General features: G+C 42.4%; 2 protein-coding genes across 3 annotated transcripts; one reads left to right on the plus strand and one right to left on the minus strand.

Moving 5' to 3' along the window:
- Positions 1–6,235: 6,235 nt before the first annotated feature.
- LOC127264572 (thioredoxin-like 3-1, chloroplastic) lies at positions 6,236–7,936 on the plus strand. 2 transcript variants are annotated; one of them, XM_051294148.1, is made up of 5 exons: positions 6,236–6,732; positions 7,115–7,189; positions 7,357–7,423; positions 7,597–7,643; positions 7,725–7,936. In XM_051294148.1, exons 1-4 carry the CDS (start codon positions 6,248–6,250, stop codon positions 7,621–7,623), a joined length of 654 nt encoding a protein of 217 aa, XP_051150105.1. In that variant the 5' UTR covers positions 6,236–6,247; the 3' UTR covers positions 7,624–7,643; positions 7,725–7,936. The 2 variants fall into 2 exon arrangements, with proteins under 2 accessions (XP_051150105.1, XP_051150104.1); XM_051294147.1 differs by having other exon boundaries at positions 6,240–6,732; positions 7,626–7,643.
- Positions 7,937–8,164: 228 nt separating this feature from the next.
- On the minus strand, positions 8,165–10,491 carry LOC127264556 (uncharacterized). Its single transcript, XM_051294146.1, has 3 exons — positions 9,340–10,491; positions 8,589–8,668; positions 8,165–8,483 (listed from the first exon to the last, which is right to left on the minus strand). Exons 1-3 carry the CDS (start codon positions 10,231–10,233, stop codon positions 8,390–8,392), a joined length of 1,068 nt encoding a protein of 355 aa, XP_051150103.1. The 5' UTR covers positions 10,234–10,491; the 3' UTR covers positions 8,165–8,389.
- Positions 10,492–10,973: the final 482 nt, after the last annotated feature.

A 10,973-nucleotide genomic window follows, 5' to 3' on the forward strand; every position in this document is an offset into this window, starting at 1 on the left:
TGACAACACACACCACACCGTACCTCTCCCTCCCCATCAGCGAGGAAGTTCTCCGTTCAATCAGTGAGAGAACAAAAATAAAATAAAATTGGGGAGAATGGATCATCCGGGCGTTGGGAAGGACCTCGATTGCACCGCACCAGCCTGTCTTGTTCTACTTTGAGTATTTTGGCGAAGCCAATAAAATTTACTCTATGGTCTATGCTCTAGTATTATTGTAAAAGATATTATTAGTTAACTACTGTTTCAATCTACTTCTGATAGTTGATGCTACGATTTATGGAATAAACTCTATTTTCGTTAAATCGCAACTATGGTACAATATTATATTTATACAAGAGATATATTAGGTAGGATATATATATCAATATATAAAATATATATACACTATTATATACAATACTCTATTTTCGTTAAATCGCAACTAGGGTACAATATTATATTTATACAAGAGATATATTAGGTAGGATATATATATCAATATATAAAATATATATACACTATATATATCAACATCCCCCCTCAAACTCAAGGTGGAACGGTGGAACCCAACTTGAGTTTGCTCAAAAATGACTGAAAACGGCCGGGAAGGTGAGGTTTGGTGAATCCGTCGGCCGTCTGATCAGCAGAGGAAATAGGAGACAAGGAGATGCTTCCATGAGCAACGTGATGACGTACAAGGTGACAGTCGATCTCAATGTGCTTCGTACGCTCGTGGAAGACATCATTTGTCGAAATCTTCATGGCGCTCTGACTGTCGCAATGGATAATAGTGGCAGAGGGCTGAGGCACTCCAAGATCAGCCAGAAGCCAGCGAAGCCATAGAAGCTCGGCAGCGGTATCGGCAAGGGCTCTATATTCAGACTCTGCACTGGACCGGGAGACAACCGTCTGTTTCTTGCTGCGCCATGAAATAAGCGAGTCGCCAAGGAAGAAGCAAAACCCGGTGGTCGAGCGGCGATCAGAGGGATCTCCCGCCCAATCAGCGTCAGAATACCCGGTCAAAACTAAGGAGGAACGAGCGGAATAATGAAGCCCATGAAGAAGAGTACCTTTGACGTACCGGAGAATCCGTAGGACAGCAGAATGATGAGTCGTCCGAGGAGCAGACATAAACTGACTGACGATATGGACGGCATAAGCAATATCCGGTCGAGTGACAGTCAGGTAGATGAGACTTCCCACTAGCTGACGATACAAAGTCGGATCATCAAGGGGAACGCCGTCCATCGGAGTAAGACGACACAGTTAGCATCAAGAGGTGTAGGAGCAGTCTTGGAGTCAGTGAGACCGGCACTAGATAGGAGGTCGGAGGCATACTTGGCTTGAGAGAGATAATATCCGTCGGAGGTGTCAGAGATCTCAAGTCCTAGGAAGTACCGAAGAGGCCCTAAACTCTTCATCTCGAAGTGGCGGTGTAGATGAGCCTGCAACTCGGAGATACCTGATGCATCATCTCCCGTAATGATCATGTCATCCACATAAAGCAATAAAATAGTAATTCCAGCTGACCCACGTCGAAGGAAAAGAGCCGAATCATGATCACTAGAAGTAAAGCCAAGCTGGAGTAGAGCAGAGCTAAATTTCGAAAACCAAGCTCGAGGTGCCTGTTTCAAACCATATAGGGCACGGCGAAGTTTGCATACCTTGGAAGAGGTAGGAAAACCAGGAGGAGGAGACATGTAGATATCCTCGGATAAATCACCATGTAAGAACGCATTCTTGACATCAAGCTGATGCAGGGGCCACCGACGAGCGGCAGCGATGGCGATAAGACAACGGACAGAGGTGAGACGAGCAACCGGGGCAAATGTCTCCTCATAGTCGATACCATACTGCTGGGTGTAGCCTTTGGCTACCAAACGCGCTTTGTAGCGCTCGATAGATCCATCAGAGTGAGTTTTGATTCTGAATACCCACTTGCAGCCAATAGGTTTCTTGCCAGGGGGAAGATCAACCATATCCCACGTATGGGTTTTCTCCAAAGCCTGCAACTCCTCAGACATAGCCTGCCGCCACAACGGATCCGCATACGCATCACGAAAGAACCTGGGCTCATGATGGGACAAGGTGGCAGAGAAGCAGTGATAATCAAGTAAGTGAGTAGGAAGGTGACTAACCTGAGTGGAACGACGAGGGCCAGGATCAGGGGCTGAGATCGAAGTCGTGTCAGGCTCTGGTGGTGGTGATGTATCGGAGTCGAGAGTAGGAGTAGGCTCGGGGATCAGCAGCGGTTCAGGAGGCGCAACCGGGACAGCGTCAGGAGCGGGAGACGGAGACGGAGCCGTGTCACTGGAAGGGAATAGGGGTGGAGAGGACAAGGCAAAGAACGGAGACGAATAATCAAAGGGGACTCGGAAGTGGGACAAGGAAGAGAATTTGGTATCCTCCCAAAATGTGACATGACGAGAAATACGTAGCCTATTGGAAATGGGATCCCAACAACGATAACCCTTATGTTCTAACCCGTAGCCCAGGAAGCAACACAGACGCGCGCGAGGTTCTAACTTAATGCGCTCATGAGGAGGGAGGAGGACAAAACTGACACAACCGAAAGGGCGGAGAAGACTATAATCAGGGGTACGATTAAATAGTCTTTCAAAAGGACTGACATTACCCAGGACAGAGGAAGGGACACGATTTATAGTGTGGACAGCGGTGAGTGCGGCTTCCCCCCAAAAGCGATCTGGACAAGAGGCAGATAAGAGAAGAGTGCGGACTGTATCGAGGATATGTCGGTGTTTACGTTCGGCGCGACCATTTTATGGAGAGGTGTATGGGCAAGAGCGTTGGACAGCAGTACCTTGATCAGATAAGAAACTAAGAAATGATGAATCAGTATACTCAAGAGCATTATCTGTGCGGAGAGATTTTATGGTAAAGGAAAATTGGGTATGTATAATTTTAGCAAAGGTCATATAAATAGATGGAAGTTCAGAACGATGCCGCAGAAAGTAAATCCATGTAAAATGAGAATAGTCATCAATAAAAATCACAAAATAACGAGAACCATTCATAGACACAGCTGGCGAAGGTCCCCAAATATCCGAGTGAACTAAGGAAAACGGAGTATCCGCAATGGAAGTATTATGAGGAAATGACACAGCAGGTTGTTTTCCCAACGAACAATCCACACAATGAAAAGTTTCAAACTTAACAGAACCCAAACTACCCTGACTAATCAAATACCTGACTTTATTGGAAGACGCATGACTGAGACGATGATGCCACTGAAGGCAGGATGGTGTAGAGGTGGTGGCAGCTGAGATAGAGGGACGAGGGACCTGGAGTGACGTAAGTTCAAATAAGCGGCCCGTCTTCCGGCCCTTCCCAAGAGTCCGCCCGGTTTGCGCGTCCTGAACCTGCACACCAGTAGAAGAAAATATCACGGTGAGACCTTGATCAACTAATTGACCAACGGAAATCATATTTAAGGTTAATTGAGGGATACAGTATGTGTCGGGGAGGGATAAGGATGAGGTGGATGTATGTCCGGTATGGGTGATGCGCATATGGGTACCATTGGCAGTAAGGATAGGAGGTAAGGATGGTGCGGTGGATGTGGAGGTCATAAGGCGTATATCAGAGGTCATATGATTACTGCAAGCAGAATCAAAATACCAAGGAGAGTTACCTGATGTGGTAGACATGACGGTATTGGAAGATAGAACCTGTTTAAGAAGAGCTTCCAGGTCCTGAATCGTAGGAGGCGCAGGCGCAGGCGCAGCAGAGGCTGTGACAGAGGAGGTACCAGACTGAGGTCCACGAGAATGCCGAGGCTTGTAGTGACTACTGCCAGAGCGAGACGGCCTAGTGGGGCAATACTGTATAGTATGGCCTAAAACATGACAGTAGTGACACTCCACCTTTGGGCAATGACCGAAGTCATGATCAGAGGACTGACATCTTTTGCAACGATGAGAACGACTCTGAGTAGGAGTTCGGGCAGTGACCGCAAGAGCAGAATCAAGCTGAGGAGCCTTAGCTAGGTGGAGACGAGTTTCCTCAAACAGAATCTCCTGAATAGCTGCATCCAAGGTAGGAAGTGGATGCCGATGTAACAAAGAGGCACGAACTGCCTCATACTCTGGACGCAAAGCCATCAAGACCTGAATGAGGCGATGATGATCAGGACTGATCTCTGCTTGATCCAACCGATGCCAAAGGGGTTGCACTTGGGCAAGGAAGTCATTGATAGATTGTCCTGATTCCTGTTTTAGATCGTGGAGAGTGCTTCATAACTGATAATAGTGTACCAAACCAGTAGCACGGAAGCGGACTGCCAAGAAATCCCACGCTGCCTTGGCAGTGTCAAATTGGGCAAGCTGAACATGGATCGCCGGAGTGGAAGTATTGCGCAACCAAGTGAGAATTTGATGGTTTTTACTATCCCATTCCTCCAATTTTTCAATATAAGATTCAACAACTGTGGCGGTAGGCGTAACTTCTCCTATAGAAACCGGAGCAATGGGGGCAACTATATCTCCCGTAACAATTCGCCACAATTTCCGACCTATCAAAAAACTTTTCATCGATTGTGCCCACAAACTGTAATTATCTCCGGACATAACAACATTGATCGGAATATGTACATCCATATTTTCCATAGAAAATCAAGAGAAAACAATATCTCAAACCTCAAGCCGAAAGCCGAAACGACAGAAACCGAATCAAACCCGAAACACAAAAAGTCAACCGGATACAAAAAACTGCTCAAACGGAAAAAGTGAAGATACCATCGCGGAGGAAATCAAATTTCGAACATGACGGTGCAAAGATCGCCGCCAACGGCCGCCGCACGCGCCTCCACGCGCCGGCGAGGCGTCCGGCCGGAAAACACGTCGGGCGCGTGTGAGGCTCACGCGCCGCCGTTCGCCGAACTGTTCCGGTGTCCGGCCGGTCTCGTGACGGCGAAGACGATGGTGGTGGCGATGACGGTCGGAAGTGGTCGGAAATATGCTATCTGGAATTCGTGGGTTGTTTCGATTTGGTCGGAAAAAAGCATGGCTCTGATACCATGTTACGATTTATGGAATAAACTCTATTTTCGTTAAATCGCAACTAGAATACAATATTATATTTATACAAGAGATATATTAGGTAGGATATATATATCAATATATAAAATATATATACACTATATATATCAACAGTTGAAAGTAGTCAGTACAATCTCATATGCTCTACTTACATTAATTTACTAAGAACGAACAACCAACCCAAACAAGTGGCCACACAAGTCGTGATCGTCGTCCTCTATCATAATTAAAATGGTACATTAATCCAAGGAATTGAAAGAGCTAGGGAAGTTGATATATATGACTAATAATTTACAGATCATTAGATTTATCAACAACCACCAATTCTCACTTAATAATAAATAAATGGCCTCAAGTCCAATCAAAATAATAAATACATAAATAAATGCCCCAGCCCCAGCCCCAGCCCCAGCCCCAGCCCCAGCCATCCTCCATTAATGAAGCAATCCAAAAAGTCGATACACAAAAATGAGAATGATTAATTTGGCATGTGCATGTTATTTCAAAACTAATTACTCATTCATCATTCAAATTTATTTATTTATTTATTTTTTTGTCATTTAAATTTATTTTTATTTATTTTTTTAGTAAAAAATACTATTTTTTTTTATTTTTTTCTTTATCCAAGAAAATAAAAATTTATATTTTTATCTATTTTTTTTTTAAAATTCGTATACAATTAAATGACGATGGAGTATTTTATTTGCAATGTATTAAGTTTCGCCGGAGGTTTAACCGGTATACATTTTCGGATAACGGTCGTGGTTTCCAACAGTCATTAAAACCTAATTATATTATACATACATACATGTACCTACTGGCTTTCCACTGTGTTGAAGTTACTATATACGGTATCCATGTATAAAAAATTCATAAAAAAAAAAAAAAAAAGTTAAAAAAAAACCTATACAAACACTACAGTTGAAGTAACTGCTACTCCCTCAATTTCACGTTTTTTTTTTTTTTTTCTCTAATTTTGGTATGTCTTACTTTATTTTTTTAAATATATATATTCAATTCTAATTTCCGCATGTACAAGACATTGAACTAATAACACAAATATCTATGTATTATTTGTGTATATATTGTGGACGGTGCACATTTTTTCAATTGAACATCCTGACCGTTCCAAATTTCATTATCTATAGTATCGTACATAATTTTATCCAAAACGGAGGGAATAGTATTTGTGAATTTTCAAAGCGCTGATGCTAAAATATCTCCGCTTTATTTTGATACACCCAACACACGCTACCCCACCCCGCACCCAGCGGACACAGCCCACAATTTTCCTTCTTCGGTTCTTCCCCCACCCGGATCGGATCATAAGCATGTCGTGCTCATCCATATTATCCTCGCCAAATCCGCACATTCTGTTCCTGCAGCATAAGGAGCCCTTCAGCCATATCTGCTTCCCTTCCTCCGCCTCCGCAACCGCGGTTTCTAATTTGGGCAACTATTCAATCTGGTTTATCGGATTCCTTCGCTTCAGCACCAGCCGCAGATATGGTGAGTATGGCTGTTGGGAGAAAAAAAGAGTAAGTAAGAGGGATGTAAGGGCATGTTCGTCGTCATTCTGGCCAGAGTTATTCAAGCCTGATTCTCTGGAGATGGAGCCTATTCAAGATTGCGAGCAGTTTGATCGGATTTTGGAACGAGCTCAAGAGCTGTCTCAGCCTATTCTTATTGATTGGTACGCCACAGCCACTCACTCCTCAGCCGTCTGCCTGTCTATTCTGGAATTGTCACTTCAACTTTTGCTTGCTTAGCTTAGTTAGTATGAAGGATTTCGATTTTATATACATGGAGGTGGTTCTTGCTTGGGTAAACCTAGCTAGCTATAGCTAATCCAACCCCCGAACTCCATTATTTGGACGTTAACTGGGAGAACGGTTTAAAAAAAGATCAAAAGAGATGTGAAGGATGTGGAAACTTGTAATACTAATAATTATTATATGTATTTATTTATTTGTGTGGCATTTAGTTCGTTAGGGCCTTAATTAGAGCCTGATATTTTTGCTTGCTTAATTGGTTCCCCTGTCGGATTAATCCCTGCGGTTTGAAATGTCGGACAGGATGGCTTCGTGGTGCAGAAAATGCATATATCTGAAACCCAAGTTGGAGAAATTGGCTGCGGAGTATGACAGAAAGTGAGTGAGTTGCATCTTAGGCCATGAGAATGAACTTGTTTTGAGGTTGGATAGGACTGGGATATATCATGTATATATTATTTATACATACATGGAGCATGGAGCGTGCACGATGGAGGGATGAATAGATATTAACTAATTGGTCTGGCTTTTCTAATTGAGGACAGGATAAAATTCTACTGCGTGGACGTCAACAACGTGCCGCAGGCATTGGTGAAGCGCGGCAACATATCAGTACGTGACAATTACATATAAATAAATGTCAGGTTTCAATTTAATGTCTTAAGTATAGTATGGTATAGTATAGTGTGGCATCATCTATGCACACATTATGAGCAAGCAAAGCTAACAGAGCCCGCACTGCACTCACTGATGATGTTTGCTGCTTGTGCTTGTGATGGCTGCGGGCGCTGGCTGGTCTGGGAATGGAATGAAGAAAATGCCGACAATTCAGGTAGCGTTTGGTTTGAACTCACAGGAGATGAGGTTAGAAGATGTATAGAAATGCACATGAATGAATGAACAATGCCTGCAGATATGGAAAGATGGCGAAAGCAAGGCAGAAGTGATCGGAGGGCACAAGGCGTGGCTCGTGGTTGAGGAAGTCCGGCAAATGATTCAGCCATTTGTGTGATGAATGTACCTTCTTCTTTTTTTTCTTTTTTTTTCTTTACCTTGATCTACTACATGTAAACAAATATGCAAGACGACACAAGAATGCAAGGCAATTCATCTCTCTTTTCTCAATCTATCTACAACTGACTGATTGTATGTTTTAACATGTTTCATGGAACAACCAACCGCTAGAGAGGAAAGGCACTGCCCATCAACTAACCAAACGGCCGCAAACTATGCATCATGTCCAAAACAAAAAAATAATAAGACATTAGGCAGAAGAAATCTCACCCTACATCTAAGCATGAATGAAATGCATCACAAGAAACAGTACCATATGATAAAAAGGCAAAGTAAACATGCAGCAAACCCCATCAGAGGCAGATAAGAACACCGTAGCAAGCATATGGTTCAGTCCCATGTTACAAACACGGGAGTCTTGTTCTCAATTTCACAGCCATATCAATTCAGCAGGCAAAAGAAATACCGAGAGAATAAAAGTACACGACAAACTTCATGAAATGTGTCCATGATTGGTGCAACACTGAAACAATGACAAAGTTCTATAATCGACTGATATAAATTTCAAATTCCAAACCCAAAAACTGCCCGGATTTTTTGGAATATAAGATCGCGCCATCCCCTCTCAGTGTTTTCTACCACAGTGGCATTACCATACCTGCATTGTCACCACAATTACATGATTAAAATCAATCCAAAATAGTTATACTCCAAATCGCCATGGCAAGAAAGATGGAGAAAGAACCCCCTAATAGAAACTGACCTGTCTTCCTCTGGCACATCGGCATGTGTTAGCTTGACTATTGTCACTCCAGATTCCGGTTCATCAAAAGTAAGGCGAACCTAGACAATTAATAACTCATTATCAAATCATTGAATTAGGCCACCAACTTCTAGTCTAGTGCCATTGAATGCCTAAAGTATAAAACTAACATCATAAAAGCATGCTATCAACACCACAACAGGTTCGGATTCGCTAGATGAATGCACCAGAAAAAAGGAACTGTCCAACAAATTAATACATATGCAAGCCACTGATACTTCGCACATTCCACGTAACATAAAATATAGTGCGTAATAACATCTATGACAAACTCAGTCAGCTCATGCACACATGAACATAATTGATATTCCACAATGCATTCCATTTTAAGTCAGCTGATGCACACAAATGAAAGCTCTAAATTGCATACACGCATAGAACTCTTCTATATCAATTCATAATCCTCAATAAGCATAACTCAAATACACGTTCTCAATATACCACAAGGAAACACTGATCTAACCTAACAGGTTAAATTTACACAACCAAACACATATGCAAGCACAGGTCTAATTGCAAAGCATCACACGTTATCACTGCTTTCCCAACCCAAACAACACTAGGATTAGCAACATAAAGCATTATCATGCAACAATCATGCAAGCACACACATCAGGTAAAGAGACATCCACAACTCTACCAAAACCTAAAACCATGTCAAGAGTTGAAGTTGAGTATATAGTGACTATACCGTGGACACAATGCCATCTGGCCAGCTCCCAAACCTCCACTGCTGAACAATCAACTTGCCCTCCTGCAGTTCCAGGTTCCTCCCCGTCACTGACCCATCAAAAATGCTAATCTCCCCTCCTACCTCCTTGCTTATCCTTGCATTGCTCTGTGAGAAGCCCTTCCACCTATTTTCGTCCATTAATATCTCATATAGATCCCTGGCTCGACAACTAAACTTCTCACTCATAGTTATCGTCTTAAACCCCTCCCTTCTCTTCTCCTCTTTCTTCTTAATCTCCTTCGCATTAGAGGCACTATTATTAGCGGCAGCACTGTTACTCGCAGCAGCAGAACCCGAAACTGGATTCTTGGCCGTGACTTTCTTACTTTCCAAATCGTCCTTGGCAGGTCCACCTTTTGCCATTGCATCAACATACTCCCTAATTTTCTCAAACACAAACGGCTTCCCCTTGGCGATGAACGCGTCTTTCAGCCTTTTACCGATCCCCCCATCATCTTTTATTGTAATCCGAATTTCGGGATCCTCTCCAGCATTCTCATCGGAAATATAGGGAACTTCCACAGATCCCTCAGTGCTCAAAAGCACCGAGCTCCCATCAGAATCTTTAGCCTCGGCTTCATAAGAAATAACTAGATTCAACTCATAGCCGGGTATTATTTTGCCCTTACGAATGTTGACGTATGCTTCTCCCTCGAGCTTCTCAATTTTCTTGATCTTGATGTAGAGATTCCCTTCCCCGGAGAGAAGGGTCTTGTTGCAGAGACGGTCGCTCAAGAAATTCCTAGACCAATCGAGGCAATCAGTTTCTGCCCAGTGCCAATTGTGGACGTTGGTTCCATCGGGGCGGTCTTCCACGATCCAGCGCTTGTCGCCTTCACCCATTTTCGCCATTGTGGAACTGTGACTGCGACGATAGGAGTATGAGGGGTCTTGGCCTTGCGAGTGTACGGGAGGGGGAGGGGGAGGCGGAGGCGGAGAATGAGGGTATGTAAAGGTCTCTGGACGGTTCTACAGGAAAGGAAAGGCTACGACTTGGATTGCATTCATTTATGGCGTGCGGGGGGCGAGGGGAAGAGGGTAGAGTTGCCTAAGAAGGGTCTAGAAGAGTGGAGAAGAGCAGGCAGCCCCAAATTATACAGTGAATACTGCGTCTTCAATCCGAATAACATGGGACAGGGCACAAAGCGCACATTAGGGCACGGATCTCAGCCCCTTTCTTTCCCATTCCTCACACAAAATTGATATACAAATTCTTTTCTTCTGATAACAAATAATATTAATTTAACATATAATGTATGTAAGGATCCATTTATAATTGTAAATATTTTTATTAAAATATTAATTTTTAAATACATATTTTATTTTATTTTAAAATTATTAATTATATCTTTTACATAAAAATAATAATAATAATAATATCATAATTTATTATTATTAATTAATTAAATAACATTATTTTATTTTTAATAAAAAATATAATTTATTATGAGACATAAAATATATATTTTAATCAATATACATACATAATTTGTGCGTTTTTCATTCGTTTCTTTTTTCGATGATTTTTAATAAATATAATATATTATATTTTATCATTTTAAAAAAAATCAATACTCTCCCTGTCCCTATGG

Source organism: Andrographis paniculata, unplaced genomic scaffold (assembly GCF_009805555.1).
Source record: "Andrographis paniculata isolate CXL003 unplaced genomic scaffold, ASM980555v1 Contig17END, whole genome shotgun sequence".
NCBI classification, from domain to species: domain Eukaryota; kingdom Viridiplantae; phylum Streptophyta; class Magnoliopsida; order Lamiales; family Acanthaceae; genus Andrographis; species Andrographis paniculata.

Bases quoted from the DNA above. Each gene is read 5' to 3' on its own strand.
- LOC127264572 (XM_051294147.1), top strand. From the start codon at position 6,248: ATGCTAAAATATCTCCGCTTTATTTTGATACACCCAACACACGCTACC. The intron at 6,733-7,114 runs GTACGCCACAGC...AATGTCGGACAG, and splicing joins CAGCCTATTCTTATTGATTG to GATGGCTTCGTGGTGCAGAA. The intron at 7,190-7,356 runs GTGAGTGAGTTG...AATTGAGGACAG, and splicing joins GCTGCGGAGTATGACAGAAA to GATAAAATTCTACTGCGTGG.
- LOC127264556 (XM_051294146.1), bottom strand. From the start codon at position 10,233: ATGGCGAAAATGGGTGAAGGCGACAAGCGCTGGATCGTGGAAGACCGC. The intron at 8,669-9,339 runs GTATAGTCACTA...TTAATTGTCTAG, and splicing joins CAGATGGCATTGTGTCCACG to GTTCGCCTTACTTTTGATGA. The intron at 8,484-8,588 runs GTCAGTTTCTAT...GTGACAATGCAG, and splicing joins GATGTGCCAGAGGAAGACAG to GTATGGTAATGCCACTGTGG.